The sequence below is a fragment of the Leuciscus leuciscus genome (assembly GCF_965113295.1).
Source record: "Leuciscus leuciscus genome assembly, chromosome: 1".
NCBI classification, from domain to species: Eukaryota; Metazoa; Chordata; class Actinopteri; order Cypriniformes; family Leuciscidae; genus Leuciscus; species Leuciscus leuciscus.
The window spans coordinates 34,933,267-34,956,932 of NC_138725.1; the positions used below are offsets into that span (position 1 = coordinate 34,933,267).

Sequence of the window (23,666 nt, forward strand, 5' to 3'; positions counted from 1 at the left end):
CATGAGACTTATTTCAAAAACATTAAAAAATCCAACTGACACACACACACACACACACACAAGTTTCAAGTTTTGAAAAAAATACAACAACAAACAGTAATATTGTAAAGTCTTATAACAATTGAATTTATAATTATATAGGATTATGTCACTGTTCACAAAATTCAGGGTTCAATCGCTTTCTGTTGTTGCATTGAGACTCTGGTAGGGCTTTATTTTGAAATTCTAGTCAGCAAAATAGAGGGAAAACAAACAATATTGACAATATTGTTTATAAAATGTTACTCACCATGTTAATTTATTGTTCATTTGACTGTTTCGTTCCGTTCGCCTTACATACTTGATCATCGTGAGGTAAACATTACCTACGCCAATAGGAGGCGCTTAATGACAGTGACGTGCGCCAATAGCAGCTGCAGAGCAGAAGCAATGTGGGAAATGCCGACTGTTTTAAGGAATAAACGCAGAATTTTTTGTTCTTATCGTGTTCAACACAATCTACACTCGATCGCGCGAGGATCTCCATCGTAAAAAATCGCAGCTTGAATTTTTTTTTAGTTACCGTCGAAGTGAAAGACAGGTCCAGTCTGTGGTATAAATGGTTGCCGAGCGCCCTTTACTATTGTCGTTGAGTGCGGACAGGCAGGAACTCACCCATTGATCGCTAGACGGATCGGCAGATCTGGCTGGGCATACTCCCATCGCAGCGCGACGATCTTTTTGGCTTTTTTTTTTTTTTAATTACTACATTTAAATAGTCCAAGTAATGGATACTGTACAACAGTGGTTATATGTTTATTTTGTGTCACATGACACCTATTGGTGTTGCCTATGAACAGTATACACTGAATACACTGTGACAGAGGCAAAAAATATATATATAGAATAATAATAACAACAATAATGATTATGACCACGCATGCAAAACAGAGAGAGAGAAAAGACTACATTCTATAAGAATAATTAGCCTACACAATGCCCACTGTTACCAGTGTTATGTTCCCAATTCATGTTCTAGGGGCAAAAGGGAAAGTCACTTTAAAGCAAAAAATGAACAGCGACAAAGAAAAGTGAACCTATACTGAGTCCCAGCACACAATACACAAAGTAAGATTTCCAATACATTTATTTACAATAAGTGATAAATACAGTGCAAAAAGAATCCTAAACAAACAGCTCCAAAAGAAAAAGAAATGAAGCGTGTTCTTCAGGAGCAGGTAAAGCCAAAACAAACAAAAGATCACTAGCCGGTAGAAGGACAACCTAATTAACCTACAACAATAAACAACACAACTCTTACCTTACTTCCTAACTAACAAAAAACAAACAAAAAAAAAAAAAAACAAACAGGAGAAAAGAAAAATGGCACCCACTCCCTACTGCTCCAACACTCAACAACGGGCAAGCAATTCAAAGCTGTACACTACAGCCACAAGACATTTAAGTTGACCTCGGTTTAAGCTTAACACATCAAAGCTGCCACTACAGCCGTAACAACACATTTAAGCTTCACATACACCAACAAGAGCAACACTCCAAGTCTGGTAACACAACAGTCTCGGGCTCTTGGGAGAAGAACTCTCTCCCAGTCTCAGGCTCTTGGGAGAAGAACTCTCTCCCGGTCTCTCTCTCTCCGGCTCTGCTTGAATACTGGATCCTCTTGCCATTGATGAGGAACAGCTGGTAGGTCCCATCACCTAGATGAGGACAGGGAGGAGCACAGGAAATTGGACAAACCATACAACAAAACTACAACTCCCAGCAGGCCGTTGGGTCCATTGGCAGCACACACACTCAATAAATCAATGAGTGACACTTACACATTATAAAACACAAATGCATACGCCCTGGGACGCAACACCAGTCAAATTAAATCATTAAAGGAAAATCCATCTTTCCAGTGCATACACAGAAAGCGGCATCAGATCTGGCATTCATATATTTTCATATATTCATATATTATACCTATGTTACTTGTCACTTGTCTTGTCACTTTATATTGTATGTGTACTGGAAGCTACTGTCACCAAGACAAATTCCTCGTATGCGCAAGCATACTTGGCAATAAAGCTCTTTCTGATTCTGATTTTCACTGTATTTACAATTGCATAAATAAAGCTATGAGATCGTTACAATTATAATATATTATAAAATATAAAAATAATAGATCACAATACTGTAGTTTATAGCCTAGGCTACTATATTTTAATCAAATAAATGCAGGCTGGGGGAGCGCATGAGACTTATTTCAAAAACATTAAAAAATCCAACTGACACACACACACACACACACACAAGTTTCAAGTTTTGAAAAAAATACAACAACAAACAGTAATATTGTAAAGTCTTATAACAATTGAATTTATAATTATATAGGATTATGTCACTGTTCACAAAATTCAGGGTTCAATCGCTTTCTGTTGTTGCATTGAGACTCTGGTAGGGCTTTATTTTGAAATTCTAGTCAGCAAAATAGAGGGAAAACAAACAATATTGACAATATTGTTTATAAAATGTTACTCACCATGTTAATTTATTGTTCATTTGACTGTTTCGTTCCGTTCGCCTTACATACTTGATCATCGTGAGGTAAACATTACCTACGCCAATAGGAGGCGCTTAATGACAGTGACGTGCGCCAATAGCAGCTGCAGAGCAGAAGCAATGTGGGAAATGCCGACTGTTTTAAGGAATAAACGCAGAATTTTTTGTTCTTATCGTGTTCAACACAATCTACACTCGATCGCGCGAGGATCTCCATCGTAAAAAATCGCAGCTTGAATTTTTTTTTAGTTACCGTCGAAGTGAAAGACAGGTCCAGTCTGTGGTATAAATGGTTGCCGAGCGCCCTTTACTATAGTCGTTGAGTGCGGACAGGCAGGAACTCACCCATTGATCGCTAGACGGATCGGCGGATCTGGCTGGGCATACTCCCATCGCAGCGCGACGATCTTTTTGGCTTTTTTTTTTTTTTAATTACTACATTTAAATAGTCCAAGTAATGGATACTGTACAACAGTGGTCATATGTTTATTTTGTGTCACATGACACCTATTGGTGTTGCCTATGAACAGTATACACTGAATACACTGTGACAGAGGCAAAAAAAATATATATAGAATAATAATAACAACAATAATGATTATGACCACGCATGCAAAACAGAGAGAGAGAAAAGACTACATTCTATAAGAATAATTAGCCTACACAATGCCCACTGTTACCAGTGTTATGTTCCCAATTCATGTTCTAGGGGCAAAAGGGAAAGTCACTTTAAAGCAAAAAATGAACAGCGACAAAGAAAAGTGAACCTATACTGAGTCCCAGCACACAATACACAAAGTAAGATTTCCAATACATTTATTTACAATAAGTGATAAATACAGTGCAAAAAGAATCCTAAACAAACAGCTCCAAAAGAAAAAGAAATGAAGCGTGTTCTTCAGGAGCAGGTAAAGCCAAAACAAACAAAAGATCACTAGCCGGTAGAAGGACAACCTAATTAACCTACAACAATAAACAACACAACTCTTACCTTACTTCCTAACTAACAAAAAACAAACAAAAAAAAAACAAAACAAACAGGAGAAAAGAAAAATGGCACCCACTCCCTACTGCTCCAACACTCAACAACGGGCAAGCAATTCAAAGCTGTACACTACAGCCACAAGACATTTAAGTTGACCTCGGTTTAAGCTTAACACATCAAAGCTGCCACTACAGCCGTAACAACACATTTAAGCTTCACATACACCAACAAGAGCAACACTCCAAGTCTGGTAACACAACAGTCTCGGGCTCTTGGGAGAAGAACTCTCTCCCAGTCTCAGGCTCTTGGGAGAAGAACTCTCTCCCGGTCTCTCTCTCTCCGGCTCTGCTTGAATACTGGATCCTCTTGCCATTGATGAGGAACAGCTGGTAGGTCCCATCACCTAGATGAGGACAGGGAGGAGCACAGGAAATTGGACAAACCATACAACAAAACTACAACTCCCAGCAGGCCGTTGGGTCCATTGGCAGCACACACACTCAATAAATCAATGAGTGACACTTACACATTATAAAACACAAATGCATACGCCCTGGGACGCAACACCAGTCAAATTAAATCATTAAAGGAAAATCCATCTTTCCAGTGCATACACAGAAAGCGGCATCAGATCTGGCATTCATATATTTTCATATATTCATATATTATACCTATGTTACTTGTCACTTGTCTTGTCACTTTATATTGTATGTGTACTGGAAGCTACTGTCACCAAGACAAATTCCTCGTATGCGCAAGCATACTTGGCAATAAAGCTCTTTCTGATTCTGATTTTCACTGTATTTACAATTGCATAAATAAAGCTATGAGATCGTTACAATTATAATATATTATAAAATATAAAAATAATAGATCACAATACTGTAGTTTATAGCCTAGGCTACTATATTTTAATCAAATAAATGCAGGCTGGGGGAGCGCATGAGACTTATTTCAAAAACATTAAAAAATCCAACTGACACACACACACACACACACACAAGTTTCAAGTTTTGAAAAAAATACAACAACAAACAGTAATATTGTAAAGTCTTATAACAATTGAATTTATAATTATATAGGATTATGTCACTGTTCACAAAATTCAGGGTTCAATCGCTTTCTGTTGTTGCATTGAGACTCTGGTAGGGCTTTATTTTGAAATTCTAGTCAGCAAAATAGAGGGAAAACAAACAATATTGACAATATTGTTTATAAAATGTTACTCACCATGTTAATTTATTGTTCATTTGACTGTTTCGTTCCGTTCGCCTTACATACTTGATCATCGTGAGGTAAACATTACCTACGCCAATAGGAGGCGCTTAATGACAGTGACGTGCGCCAATAGCAGCTGCAGAGCAGAAGCAATGTGGGAAATGCCGACTGTTTTAAGGAATAAACGCAGAATTTTTTGTTCTTATCGTGTTCAACACAATCTACACTCGATCGCGCGAGGATCTCCATCGTAAAAAATCGCAGCTTGAATTTTTTTTTAGTTACCGTCGAAGTGAAAGACAGGTCCAGTCTGTGGTATAAATGGTTGCCGAGCGCCCTTTACTATTGTCGTTGAGTGCGGACAGGCAGGAACTCACCCATTGATCGCTAGACGGATCGGCAGATCTGGCTGGGCATACTCCCATCGCAGCGCGACGATCTTTTTGGCTTTTTTTTTTTTTTAATTACTACATTTAAATAGTCCAAGTAATGGATACTGTACAACAGTGGTTATATGTTTATTTTGTGTCACATGACACCTATTGGTGTTGCCTATGAACAGTATACACTGAATACACTGTGACAGAGGCAAAAAATATATATATAGAATAATAATAACAACAATAATGATTATGACCACGCATGCAAAACAGAGAGAGAGAAAAGACTACATTCTATAAGAATAATTAGCCTACACAATGCCCACTGTTACCAGTGTTATGTTCCCAATTCATGTTCTAGGGGCAAAAGGGAAAGTCACTTTAAAGCAAAAAATGAACAGCGACAAAGAAAAGTGAACCTATACTGAGTCCCAGCACACAATACACAAAGTAAGATTTCCAATACATTTATTTACAATAAGTGATAAATACAGTGCAAAAAGAATCCTAAACAAACAGCTCCAAAAGAAAAAGAAATGAAGCGTGTTCTTCAGGAGCAGGTAAAGCCAAAACAAACAAAAGATCACTAGCCGGTAGAAGGACAACCTAATTAACCTACAACAATAAACAACACAACTCTTACCTTACTTCCTAACTAACAAAAAACAAACAAAAAAAAAAAAAAACAAACAGGAGAAAAGAAAAATGGCACCCACTCCCTACTGCTCCAACACTCAACAACGGGCAAGCAATTCAAAGCTGTACACTACAGCCACAAGACATTTAAGTTGACCTCGGTTTAAGCTTAACACATCAAAGCTGCCACTACAGCCGTAACAACACATTTAAGCTTCACATACACCAACAAGAGCAACACTCCAAGTCTGGTAACACAACAGTCTCGGGCTCTTGGGAGAAGAACTCTCTCCCAGTCTCAGGCTCTTGGGAGAAGAACTCTCTCCCGGTCTCTCTCTCTCCGGCTCTGCTTGAATACTGGATCCTCTTGCCATTGATGAGGAACAGCTGGTAGGTCCCATCACCTAGATGAGGACAGGGAGGAGCACAGGAAATTGGACAAACCATACAACAAAACTACAACTCCCAGCAGGCCGTTGGGTCCATTGGCAGCACACACACTCAATAAATCAATGAGTGACACTTACACATTATAAAACACAAATGCATACGCCCTGGGACGCAACACCAGTCAAATTAAATCATTAAAGGAAAATCCATCTTTCCAGTGCATACACAGAAAGCGGCATCAGATCTGGCATTCATATATTTTCATATATTCATATATTATACCTATGTTACTTGTCACTTGTCTTGTCACTTTATATTGTATGTGTACTGGAAGCTACTGTCACCAAGACAAATTCCTCGTATGCGCAAGCATACTTGGCAATAAAGCTCTTTCTGATTCTGATTTTCACTGTATTTACAATTGCATAAATAAAGCTATGAGATCGTTACAATTATAATATATTATAAAATATAAAAATAATAGATCACAATACTGTAGTTTATAGCCTAGGCTACTATATTTTAATCAAATAAATGCAGGCTGGGGGAGCGCATGAGACTTATTTCAAAAACATTAAAAAATCCAACTGACACACACACACACACACACACAAGTTTCAAGTTTTGAAAAAAATACAACAACAAACAGTAATATTGTAAAGTCTTATAACAATTGAATTTATAATTATATAGGATTATGTCACTGTTCACAAAATTCAGGGTTCAATCGCTTTCTGTTGTTGCATTGAGACTCTGGTAGGGCTTTATTTTGAAATTCTAGTCAGCAAAATAGAGGGAAAACAAACAATATTGACAATATTGTTTATAAAATGTTACTCACCATGTTAATTTATTGTTCATTTGACTGTTTCGTTCCGTTCGCCTTACATACTTGATCATCGTGAGGTAAACATTACCTACGCCAATAGGAGGCGCTTAATGACAGTGACGTGCGCCAATAGCAGCTGCAGAGCAGAAGCAATGTGGGAAATGCCGACTGTTTTAAGGAATAAACGCAGAATTTTTTGTTCTTATCGTGTTCAACACAATCTACACTCGATCGCGCGAGGATCTCCATCGTAAAAAATCGCAGCTTGAATTTTTTTTTAGTTACCGTCGAAGTGAAAGACAGGTCCAGTCTGTGGTATAAATGGTTGCCGAGCGCCCTTTACTATAGTCGTTGAGTGCGGACAGGCAGGAACTCACCCATTGATCGCTAGACGGATCGGCGGATCTGGCTGGGCATACTCCCATCGCAGCGCGACGATCTTTTTGGCTTTTTTTTTTTTTTAATTACTACATTTAAATAGTCCAAGTAATGGATACTGTACAACAGTGGTCATATGTTTATTTTGTGTCACATGACACCTATTGGTGTTGCCTATGAACAGTATACACTGAATACACTGTGACAGAGGCAAAAAAAATATATATAGAATAATAATAACAACAATAATGATTATGACCACGCATGCAAAACAGAGAGAGAGAAAAGACTACATTCTATAAGAATAATTAGCCTACACAATGCCCACTGTTACCAGTGTTATGTTCCCAATTCATGTTCTAGGGGCAAAAGGGAAAGTCACTTTAAAGCAAAAAATGAACAGCGACAAAGAAAAGTGAACCTATACTGAGTCCCAGCACACAATACACAAAGTAAGATTTCCAATACATTTATTTACAATAAGTGATAAATACAGTGCAAAAAGAATCCTAAACAAACAGCTCCAAAAGAAAAAGAAATGAAGCGTGTTCTTCAGGAGCAGGTAAAGCCAAAACAAACAAAAGATCACTAGCCGGTAGAAGGACAACCTAATTAACCTACAACAATAAACAACACAACTCTTACCTTACTTCCTAACTAACAAAAAACAAACAAAAAAAAAACAAAACAAACAGGAGAAAAGAAAAATGGCACCCACTCCCTACTGCTCCAACACTCAACAACGGGCAAGCAATTCAAAGCTGTACACTACAGCCACAAGACATTTAAGTTGACCTCGGTTTAAGCTTAACACATCAAAGCTGCCACTACAGCCGTAACAACACATTTAAGCTTCACATACACCAACAAGAGCAACACTCCAAGTCTGGTAACACAACAGTCTCGGGCTCTTGGGAGAAGAACTCTCTCCCAGTCTCAGGCTCTTGGGAGAAGAACTCTCTCCCGGTCTCTCTCTCTCCGGCTCTGCTTGAATACTGGATCCTCTTGCCATTGATGAGGAACAGCTGGTAGGTCCCATCACCTAGATGAGGACAGGGAGGAGCACAGGAAATTGGACAAACCATACAACAAAACTACAACTCCCAGCAGGCCGTTGGGTCCATTGGCAGCACACACACTCAATAAATCAATGAGTGACACTTACACATTATAAAACACAAATGCATACGCCCTGGGACGCAACACCAGTCAAATTAAATCATTAAAGGAAAATCCATCTTTCCAGTGCATACACAGAAAGCGGCATCAGATCTGGCATTCATATATTTTCATATATTCATATATTATACCTATGTTACTTGTCACTTGTCTTGTCACTTTATATTGTATGTGTACTGGAAGCTACTGTCACCAAGACAAATTCCTCGTATGCGCAAGCATACTTGGCAATAAAGCTCTTTCTGATTCTGATTTTCACTGTATTTACAATTGCATAAATAAAGCTATGAGATCGTTACAATTATAATATATTATAAAATATAAAAATAATAGATCACAATACTGTAGTTTATAGCCTAGGCTACTATATTTTAATCAAATAAATGCAGGCTGGGGGAGCGCATGAGACTTATTTCAAAAACATTAAAAAATCCAACTGACACACACACACACACACACACAAGTTTCAAGTTTTGAAAAAAATACAACAACAAACAGTAATATTGTAAAGTCTTATAACAATTGAATTTATAATTATATAGGATTATGTCACTGTTCACAAAATTCAGGGTTCAATCGCTTTCTGTTGTTGCATTGAGACTCTGGTAGGGCTTTATTTTGAAATTCTAGTCAGCAAAATAGAGGGAAAACAAACAATATTGACAATATTGTTTATAAAATGTTACTCACCATGTTAATTTATTGTTCATTTGACTGTTTCGTTCCGTTCGCCTTACATACTTGATCATCGTGAGGTAAACATTACCTACGCCAATAGGAGGCGCTTAATGACAGTGACGTGCGCCAATAGCAGCTGCAGAGCAGAAGCAATGTGGGAAATGCCGACTGTTTTAAGGAATAAACGCAGAATTTTTTGTTCTTATCGTGTTCAACACAATCTACACTCGATCGCGCGAGGATCTCCATCGTAAAAAATCGCAGCTTGAATTTTTTTTTAGTTACCGTCGAAGTGAAAGACAGGTCCAGTCTGTGGTATAAATGGTTGCCGAGCGCCCTTTACTATTGTCGTTGAGTGCGGACAGGCAGGAACTCACCCATTGATCGCTAGACGGATCGGCAGATCTGGCTGGGCATACTCCCATCGCAGCGCGACGATCTTTTTGGCTTTTTTTTTTTTTTAATTACTACATTTAAATAGTCCAAGTAATGGATACTGTACAACAGTGGTTATATGTTTATTTTGTGTCACATGACACCTATTGGTGTTGCCTATGAACAGTATACACTGAATACACTGTGACAGAGGCAAAAAATATATATATAGAATAATAATAACAACAATAATGATTATGACCACGCATGCAAAACAGAGAGAGAGAAAAGACTACATTCTATAAGAATAATTAGCCTACACAATGCCCACTGTTACCAGTGTTATGTTCCCAATTCATGTTCTAGGGGCAAAAGGGAAAGTCACTTTAAAGCAAAAAATGAACAGCGACAAAGAAAAGTGAACCTATACTGAGTCCCAGCACACAATACACAAAGTAAGATTTCCAATACATTTATTTACAATAAGTGATAAATACAGTGCAAAAAGAATCCTAAACAAACAGCTCCAAAAGAAAAAGAAATGAAGCGTGTTCTTCAGGAGCAGGTAAAGCCAAAACAAACAAAAGATCACTAGCCGGTAGAAGGACAACCTAATTAACCTACAACAATAAACAACACAACTCTTACCTTACTTCCTAACTAACAAAAAACAAACAAAAAAAAAAAAAAACAAACAGGAGAAAAGAAAAATGGCACCCACTCCCTACTGCTCCAACACTCAACAACGGGCAAGCAATTCAAAGCTGTACACTACAGCCACAAGACATTTAAGTTGACCTCGGTTTAAGCTTAACACATCAAAGCTGCCACTACAGCCGTAACAACACATTTAAGCTTCACATACACCAACAAGAGCAACACTCCAAGTCTGGTAACACAACAGTCTCGGGCTCTTGGGAGAAGAACTCTCTCCCAGTCTCAGGCTCTTGGGAGAAGAACTCTCTCCCGGTCTCTCTCTCTCCGGCTCTGCTTGAATACTGGATCCTCTTGCCATTGATGAGGAACAGCTGGTAGGTCCCATCACCTAGATGAGGACAGGGAGGAGCACAGGAAATTGGACAAACCATACAACAAAACTACAACTCCCAGCAGGCCGTTGGGTCCATTGGCAGCACACACACTCAATAAATCAATGAGTGACACTTACACATTATAAAACACAAATGCATACGCCCTGGGACGCAACACCAGTCAAATTAAATCATTAAAGGAAAATCCATCTTTCCAGTGCATACACAGAAAGCGGCATCAGATCTGGCATTCATATATTTTCATATATTCATATATTATACCTATGTTACTTGTCACTTGTCTTGTCACTTTATATTGTATGTGTACTGGAAGCTACTGTCACCAAGACAAATTCCTCGTATGCGCAAGCATACTTGGCAATAAAGCTCTTTCTGATTCTGATTTTCACTGTATTTACAATTGCATAAATAAAGCTATGAGATCGTTACAATTATAATATATTATAAAATATAAAAATAATAGATCACAATACTGTAGTTTATAGCCTAGGCTACTATATTTTAATCAAATAAATGCAGGCTGGGGGAGCGCATGAGACTTATTTCAAAAACATTAAAAAATCCAACTGACACACACACACACACACACACACACAAGTTTCAAGTTTTGAAAAAAATACAACAACAAACAGTAATATTGTAAAGTCTTATAACAATTGAATTTATAATTATATAGGATTATGTCACTGTTCACAAAATTCAGGGTTCAATCGCTTTCTGTACGCTGATTTCACGCAGCCGTTATTTTGAAATCGAACGCGAGGCTCCGGTGGGAAGAAAACCGGAAGTGTCGCCTTTAATCACAGGAGAGTCGTGAATGTGATAGCGTATTGTTGTGTTTAATGATGTTGTGTCAATTCTAAAAATGTACAAACATTTCTTTCATACTTTAGACTATATACAGTGAAATTCATTTATAAATAAAATTTTTTTTTTTATATATAATTCAGAATATAAAAAACGAAGCAGGAATGAACTATATACATATCTTATATTGGATAATAACATCCAAAAGTGTAAATCGCGGCAGCAGCTTCAGGATGGTAATCCAAGGCACTGTTGTTTATCTTTACTTCCGGGGTTTTACCCACCGGAGCCTCACTTTCGATTTCAAAATGGCGGCTGCGTGAAATCAGCGTGTTGTTGCATTGAGACTCTGGTAGGGCTTTATTTTGAAATTCTAGTCAGCAAAATAGAGGGAAAACAAACAATATTGACAATATTGTTTATAAAATGTTACTCACCATGTTAATTTATTGTTCATTTGACTGTTTCGTTCCGTTCGCCTTACATACTTGATCATCGTGAGGTAAACATTACCTACGCCAATAGGAGGCGCTTAATGACAGTGACGTGCGCCAATAGCAGCTGCAGAGCAGAAGCAATGTGGGAAATGCCGACTGTTTTAAGGAATAAACGCAGAATTTTTTGTTCTTATCGTGTTCAACACAATCTACACTCGATCGCGCGAGGATCTCCATCGTAAAAAATCGCAGCTTGAATTTTTTTTTAGTTACCGTCGAAGTGAAAGACAGGTCCAGTCTGTGGTATAAATAGCTGCCGAGCGCCCTTTACTTTTGTCGTTGAGTGCGGACAGGCAGGAACTCACCCATTGATCGCTAGACGGATCGGCAGATCTGGCTGGGCATACTCCCATCGCAGCGCGACGATCTTTTTGGCTTTTTTTTTTTTTTAATTACTACATTTAAATAGTCCAAGTAATGGATACTGTACAACAGTGGTCATATGTTTATTTTGTGTCACATGACACCTATTGGTGTTGCCTATGAACAGTATACACTGAATACACTGTGACAGAGGCAAAAAATATATATATAGAATAATAATAACAACAATAATGATTATGACCACGCATGCAAAACAGAGAGAGAGAAAAGACTACATTCTATAAGAATAATTAGCCTACACAATGCCCACTGTTACCAGTGTTATGTTCCCAATTCATGTTCTAGGGGCAAAAGGGAAAGTCACTTTAAAGCAAAAAATGAACAGCGACAAAGAAAAGTGAACCTATACTGAGTCCCAGCACACAATACACAAAGTAAGATTTCCAATACATTTATTTACAATAAGTGATAAATACAGTGCAAAAAGAATCCTAAACAAACAGCTCCAAAAGAAAAAGAAATGAAGCGTGTTCTTCAGGAGCAGGTAAAGCCAAAACAAACAAAAGATCACTAGCCGGTAGAAGGACAACCTAATTAACCTACAACAATAAACAACACAACTCTTACCTTACTTCCTAACTAACAAAAACAAAAAACAAAAAAAACAAACAGGAGAAAAGAAAAATGGCACCCACTCCCTACTGCTCCAACACTCAACAATGGGCAAGCAATTCAAAGCTGTACACTACAGCCACAAGACATTTAAGTTGACCTCGGTTTAAGCTTAACACATCAAAGCTGCCACTACAGCCGTAACAACACATTTAAGCTTCACATACACCAACAAGAGCAACACTCCAAGTCTGGTAACACAACAGTCTCAGGCTCAGGCTCTTGGGAGAAGAACTCTCTCCCAGTCTCAGGCTCTTGGGAGAAGAACTCTCTCCCGGTCTCTCTCTCCGGCTCTGCTTGAATACTGGATCCTCTTGCCATTGATGAGGAACAGCTGGTAGGTCCCATCACCTAGATGAGGACAGGGAGGAGCACAGGAAATTGGACAAAACATACAACAAAACTACAACTCCCAGCAGGCCGTTGGGTCCATTGGCAGCACACACACTCAATAAATCAATGAGTGACACTTACACATTATAAAACACAAATGCATACGCCCTGGGACGCAACACCAGTCAAATTAAATCATTAAAGGAAAATCAATTATCCATAACGCAGTCCACTATACATCGGCTACCCACAAGGCTTATCAACTGTGGCTGGTGTCGAGGTGGTATGTAGTTTATCACACTTACAGCCGATGAGGTGCCAGCTGTTCTCTTTTCAAAGGCTGTTGTTGGTTGCATGACTGGGCTGGGTGGTGGCTACTCGTTTCGGGGCAATCGGCTTCGGACTACTGCTGGCCCCCTCAGTAGCAAATCACAGGTCAAACAAGGAGCGCTTTTCTTTTTCATGTACACCGTGACCGCACTTCATCACGTACTGAATAATACTTCTATTCTGTTAGTCAGCTACTGATGCGTAGAGTAACACTTGATTGCCCCCTACTGACGAACCTGAGTTTAACCGAAATGATTTTACTCAGAACACAGTGCAATCCAGTAATACAAATAAACGTAACAATAATGTCTTTACCAAGTTAAAAATTTAAAGGGGGTGCAATTTATTCGTCCCTTTTGAAATCCTCAGTGCTACATAAATATTCAATGATCGGGGCGACTCCGACCTTTTTGAAACAAAGCCAAGAATCTTCTGCAGAAGACAACTCCTGATTTTTGCTCACACTTATATACCATACATCCTTTTCCAAAGATGGTAACACACCTTATAGATATTTTTAGGTGTGACATACTAGAATATAATTTTCTGCTGCAAGCAACACTCCAGGCCTTCCTTTAGGCTTCAAAAAGCCAAACCAAATTCACAGACAGGGGAAATAATAGTTTACAAAAATATAGCTAAATAACTTATTTCCTAGGCTAATTTACTTATTTTCTAAATAATAATCTTCTACAAGTTCTATTTTTTAGAATCTTGGGTACCGTTCCAGAAACATCATGGGAACAAAAGACGTCACTTGTTTATCCCATGGAGAACGTTTTTCAGTGACTGAGTTCTGGACTTGCGACAAAACTCTCGTAATAATCAACTAATCTTTTATTTACTTTGTGTTTGCACTGTTAGTTATGATGAAAGCATTCGTTAGTGTACAGAAATCGAGTAACAATCATGAGATCGCTGCATTCATGTCTGTGATCGGCTACACTCTCATCACTGCAACCTTTCATACCAAAATATAATGCCATGGATCTATCTTTTAATGCTATAATTATCACTCTTCACCAGTAGTTAACATTGAGAGCTGTAATAGTAAAAACGTGCTAAAAGTTTTTGAGAGAGTTCCACATGTAATACTAGCTATTTCATATGCAAAGCTGTTAGCCAATCAAAGCAGTGGGCGTTTACACTAAAGTAGGCTGTATAGATTAGGTCAGCCCAGAACCGGGAACACTTCCCATAAACCCTAAAGTACTTGTTACATCATAAGTAAAATGGCGTCTATGCTAATATTAGTCTCTCTGTTTATCCCGAGGTTTACCGCAGTCCGCCGGATCCAGGCCGTATCCAGATCTGATGAAGGACCTGCGCCTGGACGCGACGACAACACAGTCCTGAAGTGTCAACTAGTCTCTCCCCTGTGAAGGCCTCCTTCCCTTCTCTTTACCTCAGTACAGATAAACATTGCATAGGTTTGCAGTGAGTTTTAGGTGAAGGAGAAGGTGGGAGAAGGGGGAGATGGAGCTGCATGTGTGCTGCGTCTCGGATGTTTCTGTTACATATGCAAAAGAGAGTTCAAGTGTTAATTCTCAGGAGAGTCTTTGTTTCCTCGAGGGGTCGCTCAGACTTACTGGCACCTGCCTTACAACATATTTATTTATTTATTTATTTATGAACATTTTATTGGAGGATCAACCCCATGAGATGAATCATCTCATTTTCAAGGGGGTCCTCAGGATCATGTCCAAAGAACATAGAACAGCAGCGTAGATACAATCAAATAAAACAAAAAAATAATAATAATAAAAAATAATAATAGAACAAAACCTTAGCGCACACACTCACACACATGCACGCACACGCACGCACCCACACACACACACAAGCTCTCGCTATTCCCCTCCCCACCCATCATAGATGGAGTATAGTACGCCACAGTGGTTCCCAAAATGTGGTATGTATACCACTAGACACATTTTATACCCCTTTTAAGTATACATTTTTAGTCTAGGACTCAGCATGAAGGTGCTATGGGGGTCACGCGTTTTAGGAGGGGTACTTGGTGTGAGATGTTTGAGAACCACTGGTGTAACATATTGCATATAACACAGTAATCGCAAATATAACTGACAAAATTAACATCTCTAGATATGTACATATATTATATAAACACATTCATATACACACATACATAATATATATTGATGCTAAATATGAAATGCTAGAAACAACATAGACAAGTATTCTGAAGATGTGTTAACAGAGCAGTTCGAAACAAAGGAAAAGACATAAGCGAGCGAAGGACTAATCGGCACAGGCTGTTGTATACCACATCAAGGGAGTGTAGACAAGTGGCAGTAGTGTTAGAATATATTATATCTGCATAGTCCAGAATAGGTAACAACAACTGAGAGACTATTCTTCTCCTTACCTGAAAGTTAAAACCGTCTATCGATTGATATAACGTTTTGTTGGTAAGGGCGTGAGCTTTGAATGAAAGATCAGTTTCCAGCCAAACACCGAGGTATTTAATTTTTTCGGTTGGCGCTAGAGGAGAAGAATCCAGAAAATGCAGATTAAGATTATTACATCTTTCTTCTGGAAAAGCATACAAAAAGATTTTGATTTATTCAGCAGGAGTTTATTAAATGACAGCCACTGCTGTACAGAATCAAAGTCATGATGTAAAGAATGATTTATGTCGAGAATATTTGGTTTGGAGCAATATATAATTGTATCATCTGCATAAAGATGAATATCACATTCTGAACAGCAGAGTGGCAGGTCATTTATAAAAATGGAAAATAACAAAGGCCCAAGCAAAGAACCCTGGGGTATGCCTTTATCTACACCTGTAAAATTCGACTGACTGCCCCTGAAGGACACACACTGGCGGCGGTGATGGAAATATGAGTTAAACCAAAGAAGAGATGAAGGGGAAAGGCCAATTGAGTATAATTTATCCAGGAGCAGGTAATGATCAACTAAATCAAATGCTTTTGTAAGATCTAAGAAGATGGCACAAGTACACATATTGTTATCAAAACTAGAAAAAATATCATTTGTACGATTCAAAAGAGCAGTGGTAGTTGAGAAGTGTTTCCTGAAACCTGAATGGCATTGAGATAGTAAAATGTTATGAATCGAAGATCATTTTCTCAAAAATGTTCACAATACTGTTAATCATTGAGATAGGTCTATAATTGTTCATGTTTTGGGTGTCCACTCCCCTCCTTTATACAATGGAATGACTTTGGTACACTTCCATGCCAGAGGCACTTCCTTATTGATTTACAATAATGGTAGTGATTGGGGTAAGGTACATGAGAGCAAACCAACATTCAAACCGCACGCACACACACACGCACACACACACACACACACACACACACACACACACACACACACAAAAAAGAATAAAATAAAATAAGATCTTGCATTAAAAAACAAAACAAAAATGTCAATTGTCAGCTTAATCAATCATATTACTTTATTACATTTTACTAGATAAATAAAGGAGATACACAAAGGATTTTACGAGTTAAATCTCAGTGTGATAGAACAACAAAACAGCATACTATTACCAACCAAAAATTGGCAAGCCTCCAAGCTGTAATAAGGCAGATAATTCATCATAAAATCATAAAATCAAAATCAGCTTGTACCTGTAGACGTCTCTTATCCTTGAACGGAATCATACCATATCGCATCATACCATACGAAAGTAAAGTAAACAAAAACAAGCATGATAGCGTAACCGTGATGACACAGTCATGGCGAAAATTAAGTCTCATCATTCAAGTTGAGTGAATCAAAGGAGTCGATAAACTTAGATGCCTCACTTGGCTCAGTAAACAGGTTTTGGTCGGATCCGCGTGTCAACTTGATGGTGGCTGGATGTAAAGTTAGTAGGAAAGCTTGAAATCCCAAGGTGCGAGCCCTATTCATTATAGGGAAGCACGGACGTCTGTGCCGAGCGGTGGTATCGCTATAGTCTGTCGGTGAAGCGAAGACAGTTCAGGATCATGGTCCGCGGAGGAACAGAAGCCTTGCGCGGAGGGCCAACGCGATGTGCTCGCATGAGCTCCGGGGGGCTATACTGTCCAATTCAGGGAACCATTTGGGAAGGCTACGCACCAGGTAAGCCAAGGCCTGATCTTCTTCCACTCCTTCTTTCAAGTTTAGAATTCGGAGATTGTTCCTCCTACTCCGGTCTTCCATCGAAGCTAGTTTATGTTGAAGTTTCTTCATGATGTCATTATGTTCAGTAGTAGCTTCCTCTACTCGCTTCATTCGTGTTTGTAGAGAGGTTGTAATCTTGCGCTGAGAATCCAAGTCTTTGGAATGTTGATCAAGTGTCATTTTGATAGAATCCAGCTGATTTTCCAAACGTTCAAAGCGATCTCTGGCATTTTTGTCTGAGTTTTTTTGCAGAGTTTCTTCCAGAGACGCCCCGAGTCCGCCGCACGAGGTGGTGTCAGTGTTTTCAGCCTGTAAATTCGCCGACTCTTTTGTGTTTCTTCTTTTCCCAGGCATGATCAAAGTCACAAGAGCAAAACATTTGAAAACCCTGAAACAGGTTCTGCGCTTGGAAATCTTGATTTGCTGTTTTAGCAATTTAGTCAGGGAGAGCTGTGAGCGACTGTGCCTCTACTCCGCCATCTTGGACAACATATTACAATATGTATTGTGAATACGGCCCCAGACATTCTGAATTTGGATTTTTAAATAGCCTACACTGTGGGATAAAAAAAAAAAAAATTTAGACATAACTGCATTAAGAATCAGCATATGAATCATATGACACGCTTCATGCCGCAAAGCATGCTGGGAAACTCATGGCTCCCAGCATTCATTGCAGCAGTTATTTTTCCTACAGTGTGTTTAAAACTCAAACTTTAAAATATCTGACCTGTTTTATTTCCAGTAACATTATTAGAATGTCATTCAGAGTTGCCTGGTCTTTAGTAATGTTCCCAAAATGTTAGCACAGAAATGTTATTTGCAATCCCACAACAGGAACAACTTTTCCGGAAATTTTCAGGACTCTCAATTGGGTCATGAAGGTGACTGAACGTGATCAAAACAAAGCAGTAAAATAGGTTGCAATAGAATCATAAAAGATTGCTAGTGCAATCAGCCAAGTTAACGATCAACAAAAGATGAATCGGCTATTTGTCACCATTTCCTCATGTAGTTATTTTTTATTTCTACAAATGGATTTATAAAGCTTGACTTTAAGGTTTTTATCTATAATGGTGTTGTGATGGAATTCAGCGCTTGCCGCAAATCCATGCAGTCGTTAGAAAAATAAGTTTTGTTTTTTATAATCTTGCTTGTTTTGAAATGTCTAAGATTGTAAACTCCCATTTCCGCATTGGTTATCAACAGTAAACAGATGATAATGAGTCTGTGTTTGATATAAAAACCATGCACACATGTGCCTCCTTAAGAGAATTCAACTTCACACCTTCAACATGCATGTGCAAAAGCTAAGCTGGATCATTTGTAAGTAATGATTTAAAATTGGCTAAACTGGCATGATTTTAACTATTCAATTCAGTGTTTTAGCTTGTTTCTATTTGACTTTGATTTTCAGTGCTGCTGTTTCTGTGTCAACATGGTAAGAATGGCAATTGACTAATGTATAATGTATAATTTAGTTTTAAATATATAAAAAAAAAACTTTATTAAACTACAATATTTTATTTCAAGTGATTTTACTATATAATCTCTGCAGGAATAGAAGCAGGTGTGATCTGTGAAGGAGGGTTTGGCACCCTCAGATGTGGTGAGTAACTCAGTATTTTATTTTTTTTAAGTTATATTTTTGGCCTGTTGTGTCCCAATAGGATAGTATGAGAGAGACATGAAGCAGTGGGGGAGAATTCTGAACATGTGTGTGCTTAAATCTTACAATTTGCTTTGTTTTTATGTGTGTCAGGTTCGTTTGGAACAATAAGGGTTATTGAAGCCAACTATGGACGGACTGACCGCACAACTTGTGTTAGAGGGATACCATATTATCATACCTCAAACACGCGCTGCAAAAAAACAGTCACTAATACAGTTTCCAATCGGTAAGATTGACAGATAACAGTAAAATATGTTAATGTTCACGATTTCATTTAAGTATTTTACAAGAGCAAGAAATATATTTCTTATGTCTATGGAACATTAAAGCTATTCCTAAGTACCTATTTTCTGTCTATGATTCAGGTGCAATGGAAGAAAGACGTGTGTTGTTCATGCATCAAACACAGTTTTCGGTGAACCTTGTGGTGGAACTTATAAATACCTGGCCTTGACTTATCAATGTCGGACATGAAGTAAGCCAATTGTTTTGTAACAATTGTACAATTATTGTGCCAACATTGTGCCAAATGTACAATTTTCATATTAAATTTTGATTTAATATGAATTAATAGTAATGAATAGATTAATTGAAATAATGATCATAAAATTCTTTAGCTTTAGATAAGCTTTGCTCACAATAATAAATAATAATCTTTGTTGCTGCTGTTCTTTTTTCTTATAAGGTGCATTGCGAAGACATCTTGTCAACTGCTTCAAACTCTGATCCATGTCAGTGTGTCAATAATATCTGAAAGTGACGTACAGCTGTATATAATTGTTTGTGCTGCTGTTTTTTTTATGTTTTGTGTGTTATAAATGTAAATGGTCCCTATTATAGATGTTGGATGCCACTATATAATATTGTTTTTGGTCTAATCCAGAAAAAACAATACAATACATTGAAATATGGGGTTCAGAAAAAAAATGTAATTCATAACGAACCACATTTTACAAACTACATGTTTATTTTGGAAAGCTTTAATGATCATGTGTCAATGTGAGTAATGGGAAGCAAAATGTCTCAAAAAGTCAAATGTCCAGATGCTTGACTGGACTTGAAATTAATGTCAAATACAAACTCACCTTGATCCTAAAATGCTTTATTTTTGTAAATGAATGTCATTTTCTTTTGAAGTGAATTTTATCTCATAAATCCATCACTATTATTTTTTTTTTATGGGCTTTTGTTTTATTGGAATATACAAAGGGTACAGCAATATTAATAAATGTATACATTCCTTTTTTCTTTCTTTTTTTTTACAACTCTTAAGGGTAGACATGAACAGTCAATCAGACACTATTATATCTACATAAATGTATTTAAAAATAATGTTTAAATTAATATAATGTTTATCATATTAATGGAAAACAATCATGTTATCTGGTGAAAAAACAACTCAAATTCTTGTAGAAAAATCTACAAAATGCAATAGTTGTCTTTTCAGTTTTTTATTTCCTTTAAAGCAGTTTTGTAAACATTTGTATTGTAAAAATCACCAAAAATAAATAATGTTGTAAAACAATTCTATCTGACTTCAGTTTTATTGACAGCCACACACATATACCTTGAAGATCATATTAAAAAATAACAATAGTTATAATAGCATGTCAAAATAGTTTTTGATTGCTTCCACTCATATAAACGGATCATGCAGTTGGCAGCATCCCATTACTAAATCACTCTAAAGTGAAGACTATTTAATCATGTGATATGCATGCAATTAGATGTGATAATTGATTTCAGCTCGTATTCGTTTCACGTGATAATCTCCACTTTGTTTGTCCTCGGAGTTCCCCCCACACATTAGGATTTCTGAAGGCCTCCTTCCTTTCTCTTTATCTCTGTGCTGATAAAACGTGACAACAGACAACAGTGTGGGAGAGGTGGTTCAGTCGCCAGAGGTCATTCACAATGCTGGACTGTGCTTCCGTGTCCCACAGGGCTCTAACTGGGCAATTATCCATAACGCAGTCCACTATACATCGGCTACCCACAAGGCTTATCAACTGTGGCTGGTGTCGAGGTGGTATGTAGTTTATCACACTTACAGCCGATGAGGTGCCAGCTGTTCTCTTTTCAAAGGCTGTTGTTGGTTGCATGACTGGGCTGGGTGGTGGCTACTCGTTTCGGGGCAATCGGCTTCGGACTACTGCTGGCCCCCTCAGTAGCAAATCACAGGTCAAACAAGGAGCGCTTTTCTTTTTCATGTACACCGCACTTCATCACGTACTGAATAATACTTCTATTCTGTTAGTCAGCTACTGATGCGTAGAGTAACACTTGATTGCCCCCTACTGACGAACCTGAGTTTAACCGAAATGATTTTACTCAGAACACAGTGCAATCCAGTAATACAAATAAACGTAACAATAATGTCTTTACCAAGTTAAAAATTTAAAGGGGGTGCAATTTATCCGTCCCTTTTGAAATCCTCAGTGCTACATAAATATTCAATGATCGGGGCGACTCCGACCTTTTTGAAACAAAGCCAAGCATCTTCTGCAGAAGACAATTCCTGATTTTTGCTCACACTTATATACCATACATCCTTTTCCAAAGATGGTAACACACCTTATAGATATTTTTAGGAGTGACATACTAGAATATAATTTTCTGCTGCAGGCAACACTCCAGGCCTTCCTTTAGGCTTCAAAAAGCCAAACCAAATTCACAGACAGGGGAAATAATAGTTTACAAAAATATAGCTAAATAACTTATTTCCTAGGCTAATTTACTTATTTTCTAAATAATAATCTTCTACAAGTTCTATTTTTTAGAATCTTGGGTACCGTTCCAGAAACATCATGGGAACAAAAGACGTCACTTGTTTATCCCATGGAGAACGTTTTTCAGTGACTGAGTTCTGGACTTGCGACAAAACTCTCGTAATAATCAACTAATCTTTTACATACATTGTGTTTGCACTGTTAGTTATGATGAAAGCATTCGTTAGTGTACAGAAATCGAGTAACAATCATGAGATCGCTGCATTCATGTCTGTGATCGGCTACACTCTCATCACTGCAACCTTTCATACCAAAATATAATGCCATGGATCTATCTTTTAATGCTATAATTATCACTCTTCACCAGTATACATTGAGAGCTGTAATAGTAAAAACGTGCTAAAAGTTTTTGAGAGAGTTCCACATGTAATACTAGCTATTTCATATGCAAAGCTGTTAGCCAATCACAGCAGTGGGCGTTTACACTAGTAGGCTGTATAGATTAGGTCAGCCCAGAACCGGGAACACTTCCCATAAACCCTAAAGTACTTGTTACATCAATATTGAAAATGGCGTCTATGCTAATATTAGTCTCTCTGTTTATCCCGAGGTTTACCGCAGTCCGCCGGATCCAGGCAGTATCCAGATCTGATGAAGGACCTGCGCCTGGACGCGACGACAACACAGTCCTGAAGTGTCAACTAGTCTCTCCCCTGTGAAGGCCTCCTTCCCTTCTCTTTACCTCAGTACAGATAAACATTGCATAGGTTTGCAGTGAGTTTTAGGTGAAGGAGAAGGTGGGAGAAGGGGGAGATGGAGCTGCATGTGTGCTGCGTCTCGGATGTTTCTGTTACATATGCAAAAGAGTTAATTCTCAGGAGAGTCTTTGTTTCCTCGAGGGGTCGCTCAGACTTACTGGCACCTGCCTTACAACATATTTATTTATTTATTTATGAACATTTTATTGGAGGATCAACCCCATGAGATGAATCATCTCATTTTCAAGGGGGTCCTCAGGATCATGTCCAAAGAACATAGAACAGCAGCGTAGATACAATCAAATAAAACAAAAAAAATCATAATAATAAAAAATAATAATAGAACAAAACCTTAGCGCACACACTCACACACATTCACGCACACGCACGCACCCACACACACACACAAGCTCTCGCTATTCCCCTCCCCACCCATCATAGATGGAGTATAGTACGCCACAGTGGTTCCCAAAATGTGGTATGTATACCACTAGACACATTTTATACCCCTTTTAAGTATACATTTTTAGTCTAGGACTCAGCATGAAGGTGCTATGGAGGTCACGCGTTTTAGGAGGGGTAATTGGTGTGAGATGTTTGAGAACCACTGGTGTAACATATTGCATATAACACAGTAATCGCAAATATAACTGACAAAATTAACATAGATATGTACATATATTATATAAACACATTCATATACACACATACATAATATATATTGATGCTAAATATGAAATGCTAGAAACAACATAGACAA

At 38.0% G+C, this 23,666-nt stretch overlaps 1 protein-coding gene across 2 annotated transcripts; it reads left to right on the forward strand.

Annotated features, from left to right (window-relative positions):
* The first annotated feature begins 18,992 nt into the window (after positions 1-18,992).
* On the forward strand, positions 18,993-20,944 carry LOC309505344 (L-rhamnose-binding lectin ELEL-1-like). 2 transcript variants are annotated; one of them, XM_082178716.1, is made up of 6 exons: positions 18,993-19,073; positions 19,165-19,188; positions 19,306-19,356; positions 19,510-19,645; positions 19,785-19,894; positions 20,105-20,944. In XM_082178716.1, the coding sequence occupies exons 1-5, from the start codon at positions 19,004-19,006 to the stop codon at positions 19,891-19,893; spliced, it is 390 nt and encodes a 129-aa protein (XP_082034842.1). In that variant the 5' UTR covers positions 18,993-19,003; the 3' UTR covers position 19,894; positions 20,105-20,944. The 2 variants fall into 2 exon arrangements, 1 of the variants encoding a protein (XP_082034842.1); XR_014208388.1 differs by having other exon boundaries at positions 19,010-19,073; positions 19,306-19,353.
* The last annotated feature ends 2,722 nt before the right edge of the window (positions 20,945-23,666 follow it).